This window comes from Nesoenas mayeri (assembly GCF_963082525.1).
Source record: "Nesoenas mayeri genome assembly, chromosome: Z".
NCBI lineage: Eukaryota > Metazoa > Chordata > Aves > Columbiformes > Columbidae > Nesoenas > Nesoenas mayeri.
Window position 1 is genome coordinate 27,235,577 of NC_137542.1, and position 20,913 is coordinate 27,256,489.

The following is a 20,913-nucleotide window of genomic DNA, read 5'->3' on the forward strand; positions in this document are numbered from 1 at the left end:
CACAGGTGTGAGGGAATTTGACACTTTGGGACTACAGCAAAGCTGCTTTGCATGCACTGGGCAGGTGGTTGTTATTTATTCAGCAAGTTCTGGATGTGTTGTATTAATAACTGCACCTGTGATATAGTTGATGTTGGCGAGGGTTGCATTGGGATGTTCAGTATGTGGCAGGTGTGCTGCTCCTGTGTGCCTGAGGTAGTCCATGCAGAAACTGCAAATAGGAGACATCCTGGACCCAGCAGTTTGTCTGGGTTATTCTTGTGCTAAAACTGCAGTTGTATTGTGTCTTTCTTTGCCACTAAACATGCTTGTTGCTTTGCTTCACTGAAGGGAGAACAGTGACTAGCCATAGAGCCTAAGCAGAATTTTGTTGACAATTAAGAGATTTGCAGATTTTTTTCTATCTTCTCTGGATTTCTTTAACACTTGGTTAGTCTAGCTTTGTATTTGTTTTGTGTTACTCAGTAGGCTCAGATTAAACATGGCTTTTAAAGATTTAGAAGCGTATGTGTCATACTTGCTTCTCCCTATTTTACTTCTGGCCTGTTTTTATTCCTGTATAGTGTGGTGGTGTTGGTTGTGGGGTTTTTTTGTTTGATTTTATTTTTTGTTTGTTTTGTTTTGTTCATTGGTGGGGTTTTTTGATTGTGTTTTTTTTTCCTTATAGCTTTCCATAGCTTATTCATTCTTCTGCATCTTTAAAAATGATCTGTCTATCACCCTGTTTAATATTCCATGGATACTAGCATTAGTTCTTTGCTTGCTTCTGCTTCTCATGACATTTTGTAGAAAATTTAAAATGCTGTTGAACTTGCTTCACAAAGGGCAGTAGGCAAGCCCGCAGATACTTAAGTGGTTCTTATGGACTGTTCTATTCCAAGTTAACCATGAAAATTAGTCACTTGATAAGGGAAAGGAAAATTAATGTTGGTCAAATCAGCCAACCATATGAGAAAAATAGCTGCTGCTGTTGCTGCTGCTGCATTGTATAATGTTTGAAGTTGGTTGAATTATGTTACTTGAGATGTTTATAAAACTTTATACATTTTTGCTGTAGAGAAAAGTAAAGTTAGCAGTTGTAGGGTATGAAGTAATTTGAACAGCTCTGGTTTGATTTACATTTAAAGCAGTTATAAAGTTACTGTCTTTTTGTCTACCAAGGAATTCTTAGTTATCTTAGTAATTTCTGTAGCTGTCACACTATCTGAAATGTTTAGCAAACTATAACTCGTGGGTTTTTTTTCTTTTTGACAAAATGTTTTTTATAAATAGGATTACAAAGCTGAGGAATAATATAACTTGATGTATTTTTGTTAAAATCCCAGCATGCATCTCTTTGGGATCAATTATAGTACTAGTTAGAATTTCTAATGCATTAAATTTTTTAAGAGGAGAATTTATTTTAGATTATTTCTCTGTTTAGGGAGCATTTGTTTGCATAAACATTCTTTTTTGTTTTTCCTTTTGTAGGTAAATGCTCATGGTGAAACAATTAAGTCACTGCGCTTCAGTTACCTGACAATCCTACGGAAGGTTGCAAATCACGCTGCACTCCTGCAGACGGACAACACTAGCAAGCAGCAGGTTAGTTTCACATGTATCTAAATAATGGACTTATAGAAAATTGGATGAAAATTCTCAAATAAAAGATGCTGCTGTCCTCCTTTTTAATTTTAACTAACTGAAATGAAGATGTTTTGCAAAATTCCTTTTCCATTCAATAGTGCAGTGTACAGCCCTTACAGATACAAATGTTATGCACCAGTATATTAATTTAGTTGATACATATCTGAAAATAAATGCAATAGAAATGCTGAAGATCTTTGTGGGGGGAGTAATTTTTAGTGATTTCCAATAGTGACTTTTCTGTTTGATTTATCACAAGTACCTAGTAGGAGAAATATCTTTTTGTAAATAAATAATAGGCAATGAGAACATGGGTTTTTTTCCCTCTTGTACCTTATATTCAGGGATGAGCTTCTTTAAATAATGACAAATATGTTTTAGTAGAAAATGTTTAACAAGAGAATAGTATAATTTTGTCTCGTTACTGTGGCAGGTAAGCTATAAGACCCACAAATTGCAATGTTTTAAAAAATGCTTATATTTGATCTTTCGGATTCAAGAAAGAGCAAAGGGTTGTAGGGATGTTACCACTTCCTCTCAAACATGGCAAAAGAATGGAAAAGAGAAAATCCTAGCTAATTTTGGCAAGTTGGTTCCATTAAAGCAGTTTTGCTTTTTAGGAAATGTTACTGGTAGTGTCTAGGCCCTTCTAGGCAGTGTATACCCAAATGTTTTCATTGGGGGTTTTTTGTATATTGTGTATGTAGTTTTTGTTGTAATAACTTTTGAGTGTTAAAATAGCAACTGAAATACAGCATGTGAGTATTTTGAGACTTACTGTCTTCTACCGCATACAGCATTAGTAACCTCTCAAAAATCTACTGTAAAAAACCCATGATATTTTGTAATATTTCGTACCTGTAGTACTAAAGTCCATCACATGTGTTATTCTTAGGTGAGAGACGAGATCTTTTCTGCTCCTCTGGAAAAGCAGACCTGAAGTGTGAGGTCCTGTTCAAGTTCAGAGCTACCCAAATTCTAACAGCAAGCTTCATGTTGCTTTTGAAAGTTTAAATGCATTTCTTATATTGTGTTTTGTTGTATCAGTGGGACATTTTGTAATTCCCATATTGTCTTATCATCCCAGACGGTCAAGAGAAGTGCCAATGTGTAACTGTTGGATAATGCAGACTTTGAGACAACAGAGTGCTTGTGCTTGACAATTCTGGCTAGTCCTATATCAGTCTCTGCTCAGAATAAATTTTTGACATGTCTTACTCTAGTATCTCAAATCCACAATTTCAGCTTTAGACCCTCTTTCTTTTTTCAATGAAACAAATCAAAACACACAGGAGATGTTTTATCCATTGCTTCTCTAGTGAACTGAATAAAAACACGTAACTCTTTCTGCTTGAGTTACTTCAACACATCACTTGTTTCAACCTGTTTAACTGCTTGTATGGCTTACTGGTATCCCAATGTAGCTCTAATTTTTAATGGCTATTCAAACTTTCTGGTTTTGTTTCAGGAAGCACATATCAAACGGGTGTGCGCCCAGGTATTTTCCAGTTTTCCAGATTTTGTGCAGTTAAGCAAAGATGCGGCCTTTGAAACAATTTCAGATCCAAAGTACAGTGGAAAAATGAAGGTAAACCTGTTCTTTAGAAGAAAAATAAGTATTAGTAATAGTAATAGATCTGTTGCTGTAGTAAATGGATGTAAGAAAATATACATCTAATAGTTGTAGTTTTTTAATCATTCTGTTTATGGTGGTGGGTGCCACAGCAGGTATCTCCTGTCATGGCTTAGGGTGCCTCTGAGCAGAGAGAGGATAAGAGTGGTCTGTGATGCTAAGGTATCCTAAGATGTTAGCTTCACATATGCAGTGCAAGGCATAGAAATGACCCTTACAGTCAAAGGGGTTAGGGTTGCAATACTATGCCACATAATTCCATGAAACCATGGACTCAGTGACAGTCAGGAACATTTGAGAAAGTCAAAAGAGAGCAAACCGAAATTGTTATGGAGTTAATGATTTGTGCACACCTTCAGTATTGTGGGTAGTTCCAGTCCCTCTTCTCAAAAATGTTAGACCTTCCAAGGTTCAGAGAAGGGCCACAAAGGTGATCAGTCCTGTGGGACAAAAGCAGCCAAGCAGGCTGGGACTTTCCAGCCTGGAAAAAAGTCTTAGGATGAATGTGACACCAAATGAATCCAATTGGAGCCACACTAAAGATTAACAAAATAAAGATGTTTAATGTAAACCTGTTTTAAACTCCTTACCTGAGAAACTGTGAATTTCTCTGATTTCAGAGGGGAGCAGGATGAATAACTGACAAAGATGTCTAATGTAGCTAATTAAAAAGAGAACAATACTAGGTTTAGGAGTTCCTGAGCTGAGAGCAACTGGAGGGTGAGGAGCTCTGTTTTTGTTCCCTGTGAACTTGGATATTCACAATTGCTGGTTGGGACTGGTTGGGGGGCAGTGGTAGGACCACTTTTTTCTTACAGCAATAGGTGTTGTCATTTTATTGATTAGTTTTTATGCAAGCAACTTATTTTCTATTATTGCATACGTGTGAGAGGCCTGCATATTTGTTTTGTTATGTACTCTTAATCTCATGAAAGTCAATTTTATTGTTAATTAACTACCAGCAAATACTTAATACGTACATGTGAAAACTAAGTCCATGATCTTCAGTGGTGCTTATGAATCTCTTTTATTGGTTGAAACTAATTTTTCTTTCTCTTGAAATTTGTATTTTGGGGCTATTTATACTTTGCTCCAGCATTGCCTTACAACATTTTCGTTCTGTGTGTTTTGAGAGAGTAGTCAACAACACAAGCAAGCAGAAAAGGCTGAGTTAAGGCAGAGATTCGAACATCATGTGACTTTACAGCCTGCAGCTTACAAAGCTGCCTGTTTGGAGGAACCTCTTGCAAACTGTGGCCAGAAGTCTGAATTGTTTCTGGGACACTGTAGATTGCAGTGTCTTCTCAGGTGTGCAGCTGGCTGTATCTGTCTGGGTTGGTTGTAACCTTGGCTGTGTTCAGTGGCCTGGGGTGGCAAGAAGGTTCTGCCGTGACAGTGCCAGAGTAAGAACATAACCAAGGTGGCAAAAGAGCAGAGGCTGTGATCTTAAGTATACTGAGCTTGTGCTGATGGCTTGATACTGATAAGATGTCAGACAGGTTGAATGTTTACTTGGAACACTGAGGAGACTCACATGGTAAGAAAAATGAATCTCTGAGCTACCAGTACATAAGTGGCTGACCAGTTTACATTTTTGGATAAATTTTCCAAACATAAGTAGAATGAGATGAGAAATGTGATTAAAAACAGCTACTAGCATGATGGTTAGTCCTGCTTTTTTTTTTTTTGTTAGTGAATCATCTAATTCTTGTCTTAATTCTATCTCACTAGAGACTTTTCTGGTATATTCTGCTTTTTATTTAATTTTTGAGCTTTTAGCTTGTTATCAGTCTGTATTGATTGATATTCCTGTATTTTGAGGTATTTTTAATATAGATTGTTGGTAACTGCAGAAGAAAAAAAAAAAACAAAAACAACAAAGAAAACAACAACCCATCAACAAACAAAACAAAAACAAAACAAAAAAAGAGAACCAAACCGAACAAAAAACCCAGACAAACCCACAATCCCCCTCAAAAGCAAACCCCAAACAAGCACATATTATTGAGAAGAGCCTTGACGTGGAGAATTTCAATTTTTTAAAACCAGTGCAGTGTATATCATGGGAAACGGGATTTTCAAATCCGATCTTGTGGTTTTGAAGTAATATTTATGTTGAAAAATATTTCTTCGGTATGTTTGGTAGATGAGAGATGAGATGTGCAGTATAAATTTCTGTAAAAATTCTGTTTTCAGAATACTTGGCTTACACTTCCTATTGCAAGGTGAACTTCACGCCTAGATTTTTGACTTAAAGTAGTTGAATATGTGAGAATTGAGATGAAAGGAGTGTACTGTCTTAGTTGGAAACCACCATTTTTCTGTCATGAAGTAAGACAGTGGGGACCTGCAAAGTGTAAGGGCAAGAGATTCCATTACTTTTGCAACACAGGGATTGCAAATTGTCCATGCAGAAGTATCTGGGACTGCTTGGAAAAGAAGCAAGATGAATGAGGGTAGTTTTAAAAGCCTGCATTAGTTCTCATTACTACTTTGTCTGATTATTTCTACTATTTTGCTAAAATTTTGGCTCAGAGACACTCTATATGATTTCTAAATGAAAAGGGCTGTTGAGTATCTGGACACTTGAAATAACTTTTTTTTTTTAACTACATGTATAATATTTCCACAGACATCCATTTGTGGAATTTTGGAATACTGTTATTAATTATAATTATCTTAAATTAATCAATCCAACATAGTTATTCCTATTTTTGCCTGGCATACTATCATTATTTCAGTAGGGAAATGGAAGTCTATCAGAGCACTTTGGAAATAATAGTAGCCTCCACTGTTAAACATAACCCTAAACCCAGGCTGGTGTGGTTTAGAAGGCTTAAAACACTGTAGGCTGACTCAGACATTGGTATATAAGCAAGGTATTCTCATATGTGAGAGGGACAATTTCATCACAGTCAGACAACTCACAATGTGTAGTAATGGGGAAATATGCATTTAAATCCATGCGGACTCTTACAAAGAACATATTACTTTTGCTTGAGTATGATCTTTTTCAGACTGACAACTTCTAGGATAATACTCTGGTGTGCAAGCATAGAATTTATTTCTCTTTGGTGCAAAACCATTCATTACTTTTCCTGGGTCATCAGAGCTGTTCATTACTCCAAAATACTTAAAATCACAATGTCTGTGACGTTGATGCATTTTATTTAAACAAACTGAGTGGATTTGTTTGTGTGTTGTCCTGTAGTAAATTCATTATTTGACCTATACTTAAATAATAAAAACAATAATACAGTAGCCAAATTCCTTCTACTCTAAAAGCACGTCACTGTTTTTCTTCTATTTCTTTTTCTTAATGTGGCTAAATAAAATGCAAATGCAAAATCATTTAGCTCTTGTTAAATTACCTGATGTGAATTTTTTTTCCCAGTAAAATAAACCCTGGTTTATATGTCCTTGTATGATGGAACCAGGCAAAAATTACCTTGTTTGTACCTTGTTTTCACTTGTAACTGGCTGGCTAACATATCCAAAAGAATTTAAGTGATGTATGATTACTATTTTAAATTCTAGATATTATCCAGAACTGTAAAATTAATATAAACTTTCATCATTATTTGGTTGTCAAAAGTTTGTTAGCCTTTTTGTGAAATCAGTGTTGATTAACCATTTATGTATTTATCAGTGAATAAATAGGATTTTTTTAAATAGTTATTGCCCAGTGGGAGAAAGCTACAGACGTGGTACAGAAAATTCTTCTTTCCCCTTTGTGTATTGCTTCTGCACGGTACTCTGGAGCTGCCATTGCCAGATGTGGACATGCTTCTTTTGAAAATAACAGTATCACTATTATACACAAGGCTCTGGATTATTTGCTTCCCCACCAGAAGAACAGTGTGTGTGGGCAGATTATTGGCATTTCAAGGCCTGTGCAGAGTCTGGGAAGTTGGATCCTACTGTAAACAGAGCAACGGATGAGAGTGGGAGCGGGGAGGGGCATACATCTCACTGATTATTTTAAGAAGACAAGAACCAAGAAGTTCTGAACTCAGATGTGCTACAGAAAATTTAAACAGACCTTTGTGTTTTCAGGGTAACTGTGTGCATTTGTTAAATGCAAAAATTCGCAAGCTGAGCTAGTGCAAGAGATAAGTGCAGTGTCTATGCAGACAGAAATAGCTTCTGAATTTACATGTTAGTGGTATGATTGCCTTTTTACAGCAGGATTTCCATGTAGATCGCTGAAAAATGCATAGGTCCAGCATCTCCATTACCTTTGGCACATTTACTATGTTTCTAGTGTTTTTATTCCTCTGTTTGGCTTTGCAAACAACTAATTACAGTGTAGCCTGTTTAAAGGTTGAAAACACAAGTAAGTGTATGTGAGATGGCCTGTTGATAACGTATCTTCATTTTTTCTGGGATTTATTTACAGGTCCTTCAGCAGCTTTTAAATCACTTCCGAAAAAACAGAGATAAAGTTCTTCTTTTTTCCTTTTCCACAAAGGTGAGCTCCATATGATTTTTATCAATTAACTGCAGCAGGAGGTTCTGAAGCATGAACCAGTGAGGTGGCAGCTGTTAACCATATTTCCTTTCTCTCTGTACTATGGGAAATAATGATGACAGTGTGGCGTACTCCAGAAGTGTTTTGAAACCTTATGTTATAATAAAAATGGTGATGGCAAAACAAATATAACACTCTGCTACCTTCCTTTTAAAAACTGTTGCGTTACTTCAGATGTAGATAGCTCATACTGTGTTCAGCTTGTATGTCCTGGGTTAGAATGATGTCACAGTAAAGGATGACTTAAGTATCATATAACCTTTGTGTTAGCACTGAAAGTAGTTAAATTTCCTCTGCTCTACTGACTTTGACCGTCAGCAGTGATGAAACTTCAACCCTGAGACTTGCTACACCAAGTGGTTTGAACTTAAAACAGTTCAAACTGTGTTTTTCGCTTTTAAGGGACTTGGTCCTTGATTTTCTTGTTAGGGAGTAATGTTTCTTGAAATTGTGCTGTCTATAACATGGTTTTCTTCTCTTAAATATTTGTAATGATGGCACTTAACAGTATTAAAATACAATAGTGTGAATGACAGTTCAGAGTCTTAAATATTTAATACATTTGTAGCTTAAAGGAAGACTGCAAGTTTAATATTTAAATGCAGTAGTGCAATGCTCATGTGTCTTCGGCTGTGCTTGACAGTGTTTGAGACCAGATTGATTGCTGGTTACTGCAGTGTGTTTAACTTCAACCCTCTGAAGTATGACTGTGCATACCAGTGTCTTTCTTTGTGCTGGCTCTGGTGCTCTTTTACTACATTTCAAGTCATTGTAGGTTGCCTGCCCACATTATTGTATTTAACTGATCAGCATCATTTAGAAGTGAGACAGCCAACCAGGGTTGGAGGACTGAGCGAGACCACAGCAGACCAACATCAGTCACCTCGAGTGCCATAGAATCATAGCTAAAGAGAGTCAATGATGATGATTTCAAAACAGCAAAGATTTACTCTCATTTTGAATGCTTGGCTTATTGACAATACATTTCAGAAACATGGCCTTTGTGATTATATTTAATTATAAAGATAACAGTAAGCACTTAATCTTTTTCTTTCATTTTTCTACCCAGTTGCTAGATGTGCTGGAACAATACTGTATGGCATCTGGGCTAGACTACCGGAGACTTGATGGAAATACAAAATCAGAAGATAGGACCAGAATTGTAAGAGAGTTCAACAGCACTCAAGAAATTAACATATGTCTTGTATCTACAATGTAAGAAAATTTAACTCGTAGTCTGTTTTATTCTGCCTTTCTAGTGTTTAGTAAATAGGTTACTCTGCATTTTGCTTGCTGACCTTGCGATGGGTTACTGTTTTGAGAAAGTAAGTTGTCCTCTTGTCTGTCAGTAAACACAGGCTCACTGCTGCAGTATGAAGCTTCTCAAAATATATAGAGACTTTCTGTTTCCTTCTGTTCTGCTTTATAAGGATTTCTAAGATCTGAAACAAAGCGGGTCTTCTGAATGCTAATTTTAAATTTCCAGTTACTTTAGGAGCGAGGAAACAGTTTTGAAACGTTATTGTTAAAACAGTTCTATTATGTCATTATCCACAAAAAGCTTTCATTTCATTATAGACATTTATTGTACTGTGCTAGTACAACTAGCAAGTGAGTGTGAACATCAAGTGCTATGTTGAACTGAAAAAATAATTCTTGGTATTACTCTAATTTATTAACCATGTTAATTGCATATGTCTATTTAAAATACTTTGAACAATCCTTGATTGTCTTTAAAAATATGTATTTACCTATCAGATTTGCTTATCTATTTATGATGGATAGTGAATTGTTTTAAAATGGAGCAATATGTTGAACGAAAACTATTATGATCTTAATTCTTGATACTTCCGTGTTTCATCTTGGGTGGAGTTTGTTACCAGACAAGGGCAGAAAGGGAACAAAGAAACTTTTTCTTCCTGCCCAGAGAAAAACTCAGTGAAACTTGATGCAACATGCAAAGGGGCTGTTAGAAGTTAGACATAATCTTAAAGGACTATTGCAAGTGTATGTCAGAACTGTCTTCGGGTAGTCTCTGGTGAATGTGGGCAGGGTGTGAGGAGATTTGTGGTGTTGGCTATGCATTTTTTTTTTTTTTGTAATTTCCATCAACTGTGGAATCTGGCCATCAGCTTCCTCTGACCTTCATAAGTCCCCAGTCATTGTCTCTGAAGACAGCAGGGAATTACTGCATGCATAGCATTAGGAAACACTCCCTAGTTTGTGCTTCTATCAGTCTAGTTTAGTTGCTTAATTATAAGCTTTTGAGATCTTTTCTGTTAATTTGGACACGAGGGAAATTTTTCACTATGAGAACAATCAGCCATTGAAATGATCTCCTCAGGGAAGTGGTGGATTCCCCAACATTGGACACTTTTAAGATTCAGCTGGACAGGGTTTTAGGCCATCTTTTCTTGGCTGTGCTTTTGCTGAGAAAGGTTGGACCAAGTGGTCCTTGAGATCTCTTCCAACTTGGTATTCTATGATTCTACACATTTACATAGAAATAAAAATGAAGGTCAGGTAAACAGAGACGAACTTTCTCCTCTCTGTTGTGAGAACTTGTAAATACAGAGACTGGTAAACTTTCCATGCCTGCTGATAGTGCTTGAGATGAGAGTCTTGATTCTGTTACTTTTAGTGTTTCTCATATTACTGAGTAGATGGAAGGAGACAACAATGATGGAATTGCAGTCAATATAACCAGTGTTTACTAAGCAAAACAGAAGGTGCAATTGTGTGTGTAGTTTATTGCAGATAACAAGAAGTGATATTTTTGCTTGCTTGACATACAGTAATGGAAGCAGCTTTAATTTTGTAATCCTTTAAAAATCAGAAAGTTATTTATCCTCGTTCTACTCTACAAGAGATTAATCTTTCCTCTTACTCAGATTTCAGGCATTAGAACTTTACAGTATATTCTTTATTTCTCAGCACTCAGTCAGTTGACAGAATTGGGTCATACTCTTCTGTCTGTACTTCCTTGCAAAGTTTTTGGCTGTCTGTTATGTGTAGTCAACTTGTATGTCTTCTGAAAGTCCCATTGCTCGGAGAGCCAAATGTTGATTTTTACTGAAAATACTTGCACATTCTTTTGGCTGCAGAAGTGAATTCTGCAAATGATAAATTCCCTGCATAGTGATCTTGAATTTACCATTATATTCCACTGGCACAGTTAACACACAACTTTAAACAGGAAGCTCCAATCTTTAAATTAGCAACTTACAGTACATACAATGGTGATGACTTCACTATTAACATTATAATGGTCCAGTTTCATATTTTTTTTTTTTTATATCAGCAAAATGTTGTTTCTGACTGGAATTGCCTATGTATAGCCTACAGACATTTTGAAATTCTGATTTTAATTGGCTGGAGAGTGTTTTGAGAAATGAGGCCTTAAACAATAAAAAAAAAAAATCTGTCTATCTGTATCTACGTAGCTTGACCTCAAGTGTTGCGGTTTATGTATGTATCAAACACAGTCATATAGCTATCCAGAATGCTTTTATTAATATAGCTATATGGATAAATATATTTTATAGGTGTTGAGAGAAAATACTATTTATTTTTTTCAGAGCTTGTTAATATCATAGCATCATTTTGCTTGGAAGGGGCCCTCAAGATTGAACAAAGTCCAACCATAACCTAACCCTGGCAGTAAACCATGTGCTTAAGAACCTCATCTATTTAGAACCTTCTAAACACCTCCAGGGATGGTACCTCAACCACTTCCATAGGCAGGCTACTCTGGTGCTTGACAACACTTTCCATTAAGAAGTTTTTCCTAATATGCAACCTAAACCTCCCCTGGTGCAACTTGAGCTCATTTCCTCTCGCCCTATCACTTGTTACTTAGCATGGAGGGTATTGGTCTCTTCTCCTACAATCTCCTGTCAGGTGGTCATAGAGCGTTAGGTTCCCCCCTCAGCCTCCTTTTCTCCAGCCTAAACAGCACCACTTCCCTCAGCTGCTCCTCAGAAGACTTATGCTCCAGGCCCCTCACCAGCTTCATTGCCCTTCTCTGAACTCTCCCCAGCACCTCAATGTCTTTCTTGTAGTGAGGGGGCCAAAACTGAACACAGGATTTGAGGTGGTGCTTCACCAGTGCTGAGTACAGGATGACAGTCACTTCCCCAGGCCTGCTGACCACAGTGTTGTTGGCCTTTTTGGCCACCTGAGCACACTGCTGGCTCGTATTCAGCTGACTGTTAACCAACACCCCCAGATCCTTTTCCGCCAAGCAGCTTTCCAGCCACTCTTCCCTGAGGCTGTAGCACAGCCTGAGGTTTTTGTGACACAAGTGCAGGACCTGGCACTTGGCCTTGTTGAACTTCATTCAATTGACCTCAGCCTAATGATCCAGCCAGTCCACATCTCTCTGTATGGCCTTCCTGCCCTCAAGTAGATCAACACTCCAGCCTGTCTTGGTGTCATCTGCAAACTTACTGAGAGTGCATTTGATCCCCTCATCCAGATCATTGATAAAGAGGTTAAACAGAACTGGCCCCAATACTGAACCCTGGGGAACACCACTCATGACTGGCTGCCAACTGGATTTGACTCCATTCACCACAACTCTTTGGTCCTGTCCATCCAGCTAGTTCTTAATTCAGTGAAGAGTATGCTCATCCAGGCCATGAACTGCCAGCTTCTCCAGGATAATTCTGTGGGAAACTGTGTCAAAGGCTTTACTGAAGTCCAAGTAGCCAACATCCACAGCCTTTCCCTCATCCACTACGTGCGTCACCTTTTCATAGAAGGAGATCAGGTTGGTCAAGCAGGACGTGCCTTTCATAAACCCATGCTGACTGTCCTGATCACTTTATTGTGTTGTATGTGCCACATGATGTCACTCAGGATGATCTGCTCCATGACCCTCATGGGCACTGAGGTCAGACTGACAGGCCTGTAATTCTCCAGATACTTCTTCTGGCCTTTATTGAAGGTGGGTGTCACATTTGCCAACTTCCAATCAACTGGGACCTCTCCAGTTAGCCAGGACTGCTGATAAATGATAGAAGGTGGCTTCATGAGCATCCGTGCCAGCTCTCTCAGCACCCTTGGATGGATCCTGTCTGGCCCCATAGACCTTGTGTCTGTCCAAGTGGTGTAGCAGGTCACTAACCATTTCCCCTTGAATTATTTGGACTTCATTTTGCTCCCCATCCCTGTCTTCCATATCAGGGGGCTGTGTACCTGGAACACAACTGTTCCGACTGTTAAAGACTGAAGCAAAGAAGGCATTTAGTACCTCAGCCTTTCCCTCATCCTCTGTTACTGTCTCCCCCTGCATCCACCAGAGGGTCGAGCTTCTCCTTAGCCCTTCTTTTGTTGCAAATTTATTTGTAGAAGCATTTTTTGTTCCCTTTTACAGTAGTAGGCAGGCACAGCTCTAGTTAGGCTTTGGCCTTTCTAATTTTCTCCTTGCATAACTTCACAGTATCCTTGTAGTCCTCCTGACTTACCTGCCCCTTCTTTCAGAGGTTATAAATTTTCCTTTTATTCTTGAGTTCCAGCCAAAGCTCTGTATTCAACTAGGCTGGTCTTCTTCCCTGCTGGCTTGCCTTTCAGTATGTGGGGACAGCTGCTCCTGCACCTCTAAGATTTCCTTCTTGGAGAGTGACCAGCCTTTGTCCTTCAGGACTGCTTTCCAAGGGACTCTGCCAGCCAGCCTTCTGAACAGATCAAAGTGCACCCTTCAGAAGTCCAGAATATCAGTTTTGCAGACCACTCCCCTTACTTGTTCAAGAATTGAAAACTCTGTCATTTCATGATTGCTGTGCCAAAGACAACCTCCAGCCAACATGCTACCCACTAGTCCTTCTCTATCCACAAACAACAGATCCAGTGGGGCACCGTCCCTGGTCAGTTCACTGACCAGCTGTGGTAAGAAGTTGTTTTCCATACACTCCAGGAGCCTCATAGACCACTTCTTCTCTGTTGTGGTGTATTTCCAGCAGACATCTGATATGTTGAGGTCCCCCACAAGAACAAGGGCTAGTGACTGTGAGACTTCTCTGAGCTGCCTGCAAAATATTTTGTCTACCTCTTCATCCTGATTGGGTGGTCTGTAACAGAACCCTACCAGGATGTCCACCTTGTTGGCCTTCCCCTTGGTTCTTCCCCATAAACACTCAACCGTATCATCACCATTGTCAAGCTCCAGACAATGAAAACACTCGCTCACATACAGGATTACCCAACCTCTTCTCCTTCCTTGCCTATCCCTTCTGAAGAGTTGACGCCATCCAATGCAACATTCCAATTGTGTGAGTGATCCCACCATGTTTCTGTGATGGTAACTACATTGCAGTTTTTCTGTTGCACAATGGCTTCCAGCTCCTCCTGTTTGTTGTCCATGCTGTGTGCATTCCTATAGATGCACTTCATCTTTTGCAGTGAGAAGCCCTATTTCCTTTGTGGATGTTCTCAGGAGCTTCCATGGTTTCCATCTATAACTTTTGTGTCTCTTCTAACAACATGGCTCTCCATCCCCTGCCTCCACAGAGACAGCAGACCAAGGGGCCTCTCTATCACCCTTTCCCTCAAAGGCTGGCATGCCGCTCTTGCGTTTGTCTCTGCTGCACCTGATGTTTTCCCCCTCCCCCTTCAAATCCAGTTTCAAGCTCTTTCAATGAGTCCTGCTAACTCCTGCCCAAGGATCCTTTTCACCCTTTGAGACAGGTATGTTGTATTTGTTGCTAGCAGGCCAGGTGTCATGTAAGCTGACGCATAATCAAAAAAACCCAAATTCTGCTCGTGACACCAGTCAGGTACTGATCTGCTGGGTCTTCCTGCAGTTTCCCTCATCATACCCTGCAACTGAGGGGACAGATGAGAACACTACTTGTGCTCCTGATCCCTTAACCAGTCATCCCAAGGCTCTGAAGTCCCTTTTGATTACTTTTGGATTTCCCTTTTCAGGCTCATCAATGCCTACCTGAAAAATTGCTAGAGGTTAATAATCTGAGGGCCTAAGCAGGGCAGGAAGTTTTCACCTCTTTAACCCTGGCCCCAGGGAGGCAGCGAACAGCCCTAAGAAGTGGATCAGGATAGGAGTCTCCTATTTCCACTACCTGCCATTTTTTTTTTCTTTGTGGGAGCTATTTTGATGGGGGGTACAGGTTGACTTATCCTCTGCACCACCTCCAACTTAGTTAAATCACCTTCCTCAATACTGTAGTTTGGTTCCACTTGCAGAACCTCATACTTATGTTGCAGGGGAACTTGGAAGGGTGGGTTAGTCACAGCAGAGACCGTCCTCCTTCTTTGCCCCAGAACCATTAGGTATACATCATGAATTTCAACCTTGAACTCTATGGAAAAATAGCTATACATCTCTTGGAACTTCTGAGGTTCATGAAGTAAAATCTATTTCAGAATCCTTCAGTTCTGTGCTTGGGTTACTGCGAAAATGTATAGTTATTTGGAAGAAGAGAAGGGGATTTTTGCACATGCTTAGAAACATTAAAATAATTGCTGGATTTGCTATAACTTGATAGGAAAACGTCAGAGCTTGCAACTTTGATGCTGTTTAACCAAAAGAAAGGGAAGTTTACATGTACAATACTGAAGTCTGTGCAGTCCTGTTCCATTGTACTGTTCTGGAAGAAATCAGAGCAGGGAATATTCCCACCTTTAGAGCTAAATCACTGGATTTTGGTTTTCCACATTAATCTTTTTCCAGATTTGTTCCTTCAGAATAGTTATAAATGAAATTCTACTTCTGCTTCTCAGTTTATCATGTAGAGAGAAGTGCTTAGATGATCAAGAGATGATGGTTGCAGAAATACGTAGACAGTTTATCATGAAAAGTCACCATATGCACTTCCATTCTACCTACAGCATTCTCTGTTCCTCTCTATTACTGGGCTGTTGCAGATTACTTTTTATTTTTACAAGGCTTCATTTAAGTGGAATTATTCAGAACTTATGTTGCAAGTAATTTTTAATGTGCATGTAATCATATTAAAGGAACTCTCAGTTGGAGGATCTCACTAAAACAGAGAACTTAATAAACTATAAAAAACTCACCTCAGTAAATGAAATTATGTAGTCAGAGCTTTCTTGGAAACTTTCCTAATGCACTATTGCTTTGTAACTTCTGAACATTGAACTATTAAGTTGTCTGCAACAGTATGTAATAACAAGCTATCTATTTAACACAGTTTTTAAATAAGGTGATATTTTGAAAACTGTAACAGAACTGTAATAAGACTTCTCATGCAGGACTCTTCATTTGCATTGACCATTTTGCGGTATTGACCAAATGCTAGTTAAAATGATATTTAAAATGGAAGATATTCTTTAGAGTACACAAACTAACTGCTGCATTCATTCTGTCCGTGAAGGATAATAGGAGTAATTCTTTTTCTGTTTTGGAGTATCTGAATTTTTGTGGTATACCTAAAAATATTGAAAAGCAAAATTGTTATAAAGCTAAATATTCTGTTTAATTAGTTTTTATAGTCAGTCTGATTTACTTACACTAAGGCTTTGCACTGAGGTTTAATTCATATTTCAGTTCCAAATATTGCAATTTTTTATGTGAAAGCATTTGGAAAAACATATTGACTGATGTGTCAGTCTGACTGCAATGTTGGTTTGGTAAGATGAGAGGCTGAATTCTATCCTCACGAAAAAGAAATACACTAAAATTCCAAAATACAGTAAGGTATTCTGAAAAATACAAAGATTTTTATTCAGCATTTCAAACTTTGAGAACACTCATCCTCCAGAAACCTCTGTTAATATTGGCAGGTTCCCCGCATCCTCTCCCTTTCCAGATTTAACTAGCCCACCACCACACCACACCTGGAAGAGGCCACAACTGTATTTACATGGACAAGGATTCCATGATGACCAAAAAGTGGTGGGGTTCCATAAGCTTTTGCTTTCTGTTTCCATTCATTCTTATACCTGGAAACTTTACCTTTCCCACTGCTTTAGACAAGCAGAATATGAAGGAATCTGTTAAAATGAGGTGCTTGGTAATTTAAGTGGTATTGACTTTTTCAATTTTGCAATTTTTCAGGAAAAAACACACTTGAAATGCATGTTGCCTATGCCAGTGTGAATAATTGCTTTAATAGTTTAATTAATAATAGTACTTAGCATGTGCTTGTAAAGGAACTTGTCTCTTTTTGTAGGAATGTTGGTTAAGCCAGCTGAAAAGAATTCTCAGTATTTCCTTGTTTTGCAGCTGAATGAGAAGTGAATTTTTCCTCACTTTTGTTCCCATCAGATCATTCAGCTATGCACATGCCAAACTTCAAGTAACTGAACAGTTTTGTTGGATTCAGCAGGGCGTTAGTTAGCTATCTCGGATCAGGCAAATGGTCAAATTCTTTACTGGCTTGCAGGCTTTACCTGAAAGAACACTAGAGCTGTTAAATATTTTAAGATGACATAACTAGTACCACTGTGACTCCTGACCTCCACAGCAGACAATTTTCTTACATTGACTTTTTTCCTTATAATGAGCAATATAAATATTGCTCATAAGCAGCTGTATGGCAAACTGTATTTTTAATAGTTGACTTACACACTTGTGATAGTTGTTAATTCTTACAGATACAACTTATCCTAAACTGTAACCATTTTAGTGGAAGCTGTGTGGCATTGTTGTCAAAGCCATGTACTGGGATTACAGGGAGTAAAACTTAATGCAGACTCTTTATTTAAGGTTTTCCTACTTCTGTAATGTTAAATTGTATAAAGATGATTATGAATTTCAGTATCGTAATCGGGGGAGTTGACCTGTGTAAGCCTTAGTGGGTATGAAGTAGCAATCAGGATTTTTACTATAGTAAGGTCATAGCAGTTCCTTATACATTTTGTAATTTTTATACTTAGGTGAGAAGGCTAGATTTTATGCAGTGGTTATTTGAGTTCTTGGTGGTTATTAACAGTAACACAAAGCTGTAGCCTACTGATTTAAATATCAATATTGGGGTCTTTTTTGTTATTATTTTATTGGTGAAGTGTAGACTGATATGGACCTAATACACTGAAAATATTTTTTAAATTCTGTTTTTCTTACTGTTCTTGTTTTTCATTTTTAGGGCTGGTGGACTGGGTCTTAATTTTGTTGGTGCCAATATTGTTATATTGTTTGATCCTACATGGAACCCAGCAAATGATCTTCAAGCTATTGACAGGTACACTCTCAAAACACAGACCTTGATCCATATTGTAGTCTTCTTTTGCTTTGAATCTGTAATATGATTGTCCAACTAAAATTTTCATCAGGGAAGAAATTATTTACATAGTCTGACTTGTCCACAGGATAGTAAGAAATTTCCAGCTGAATTATTTTGTAGTTTTAATGTTCTTATTTTTAACCCAGAATTTTAATTCTTATTTTCCATTTTATTTTTATGGTTGGCTCATTAAAAAATAAACAAACACGCACAGAATTTCTGCAACTTTTTATGATCTCTGGAACGTGTGTGTGTAGCTGGATGGCATTTTTCTTGTGTTTGTCAGGACACACTATGTTGTAGTTGACCCTAGTTCAAGTGATGTTTTGAATTCCAGAATCCTTAAAGAAAAACATTTATGTTCTTTTCTGCTTTACCCTTGTGGAGATTAGTGTCTTTTCAGCACTCAGTTCTGTCTCTGATATTATGCCATTGGAGTATTTCCAGGAATCTGGATTTTTCTTTCAGGGCTTTTGACCATAGGATGTTTCCCTGGGAATTCAGGACAGATTTTTGAATAGCTGACGTAAAGAATATTGGAAGCCTTCAAAATTTAGCTGATTTATATATTTTCATGAGCAGAAATTAACTTGTATCTGTTTTCCCATCCAACTATCTACCTCTGTTTTAAGGGTCTTTCTGACTTCTAAGATGTGTTTATGTGCACCTGTTCTAGAGAAATATGTGTCAGAAATGTGTATTGTTGAAAGGGACTGTCTTTTAAAAATCTTTGTAAGATCACATTTCTATAAATTGGTTTGACTTCTCCTGAATTTTTAGAATATAATCTATTAGAAGTCTCAGAATTTACCGCTTAGGTAGAACATTGTTTGTTCATTAGTTGTTTTTGTGATGGTGTAACTTGCAAAGTACTTCATAAAGTTAGGAAAGAACAGAGTGCCCCAAGTAATCCATGATCTAACTCCTAAATAATGCAAATAGGAGAATGTCTTGTGTGAAAGCAGATAGAGACAGAGATGGAAACAAACAAACAAACAAAAACATAGTGGGAGATGTGTTTTCAAGAGAGATGGGAGACAGGCCTTGTGATACAAACTGAGGAGAAAGATTTTTCTACTGTGTTGGCCTGGGAAGAAACATAGAAAACTAAGGGTAAAGGAAAAGAGAAAGAAATACTGAGGAAAATTTTTGGAAAGTAAAAATCAAAACAAAAATCAAAACCCAAGCAATAATGATTTAGAGTACTGCTGTTTTATTGGAATGCTTTTATTTGTTTGCTTTACACACCTAAAAGCGCTCATTTTTTTACTGTTAAAAATGTTTTTAATATGCCACTGTCCTTGCAGAGCTTATAGGATTGGCCAATACAAAGCTGTTAAAGTGTTCAGATTGATATCCTTGGGAACTGTGGAGGAGATGATGTACTTGCGACAAGTTTATAAGCAGGTAAAGATCTATACAAATGTGGTCTCAGAGACCTAAATGTTGTCATCCATACTTTTCATGAAACTATGTGAAAATGCTTTATCATATTTGTAGTGCATTCTTATTGAAGGATCTATTTGATTTAAAAATTGCTGATTTTTTTAAAATTAGTAGTGTTCGGGTGTCTGACGTAATTATACGTGATTGAAGAATCTGATGTAAGTAAAATTGAAATCTAACGTAATAGTAGCCTCTATAAGTTCTATATGTATCCCAAAGTATAATTCTGTAAATATTATGCATAATTCAAGGAAGATGTAAAGTGTGTTTAGCTATAGTTAAACTAGAATATGACTGTAGAGTTACTGGTTTACATAATTCAAGGGATGTGCTTTCTAGGAACATGCCCGTTCAGTGCTAGGACGGGTCATGAATAGAAATGAAGAACTACAAACTGCTTAGACACAGTTACAAAAACTATTACAGGTCTGGTATCCATAAAACCACGGTTTTCACATTCTTCCACTTAAAATCAAATAGACCAATTGTGTAAGTATTGAAAATTTGCAGTCACTGGAATGCAGCTAAACCTGTTTGACTTCAAAAATGTTTTAATTCTGCCTTACTGTTTACTCTCCTTTTCACCTGGAAGATTTTTAAGTCACTTTTGCCAAGTCTACTTAGCAAGAGTCCATGATAATTAAAATATTCAGAGATCAGTAGGAATAATCTTGTGGCTTTATTTTGTCCTAAGTAAACATACAATGCAATGAAATATGAAAAAGTTGTAAGATTTGAATATTGAGGGAAGAGGAGCAGTCAAAATACAGAAGAGTGTCAGTAGCATTTGTAGTAGGTGCCTGATGTTAGACAACAATGAAGTAAAAGTCTTGAATTTTTTTAAATTCAGTAAACCCAAGCAAATTCATATTGTACCACAATCTATTATATCAACATCTGCTGAGGAAATGAAAACAAAATATCCTCCCTTAGGAATTTCTGCCTGCTCCAACTAAAGCTGTTTATATAATGTAGATGCCAGGAAATTCTGACATGTTGTTCAAGAAAACACTTCTGAAATCTCTTGTGTTGTTCTGTTTTAGCAACTTCACTGTGCAGTGGTTGGAAGTGAAAATGCCAAGCGGTATTTTGAGGCAGTGCAAGGATCAAAGGAGCATCAAGGAGAGCTTTTTGGGATCCATAACCTTTTCAAACTTAGGACTCATGGGTCCTGTCTTACCAAAGAGATCCTGGAGGTGTGAAGTCCTACTTTTTTACTTTTAGATACGAGTTTTACATTTTTCCTTTCCTCATGAGAAATTTTGTCATAATTTTGAGTGGAATCACTTTATAAAACTAAATGATAACACTTAGGAAGTACCTGTCTATGAAGTGCCTTAAATGAAATAGGTATGCTAATTTATCACTTTGATGTGGACCAGATAAATTTCCTTAAGTCAAATAAAAAACTGGGAAGAGTTTGGATTACGATTTTCAAAGGCTTGGTAGTATATTTATTTTCCTAATAAAAA

The 20,913-nt window shown here is 37.6% G+C and overlaps 1 protein-coding gene across 1 annotated transcript in view; it reads left to right on the plus strand.

Moving 5' to 3' along the window:
* ERCC6L2 (ERCC excision repair 6 like 2) overlaps positions 1-20,643 on the plus strand; it is a gene marked incomplete at its 3' end in the record, with an annotated part of 35,192 nt that extends 14,549 nt beyond the window's left edge. The window contains exons 8-14 of the mRNA XM_080363080.1: positions 1,471-1,584; positions 3,095-3,214; positions 7,659-7,730; positions 8,860-9,005; positions 17,858-17,953; positions 19,303-19,402; positions 20,485-20,643. Of these exons, the coding sequence (XP_080219206.1) occupies positions 1,471-1,584; positions 3,095-3,214; positions 7,659-7,730; positions 8,860-9,005; positions 17,858-17,953; positions 19,303-19,402; positions 20,485-20,643 (807 nt within the window). The remainder of the gene's footprint in view (positions 1-1,470; positions 1,585-3,094; positions 3,215-7,658; positions 7,731-8,859; positions 9,006-17,857; positions 17,954-19,302; positions 19,403-20,484) is intronic.
* Positions 20,644-20,913: the final 270 nt, after the last annotated feature.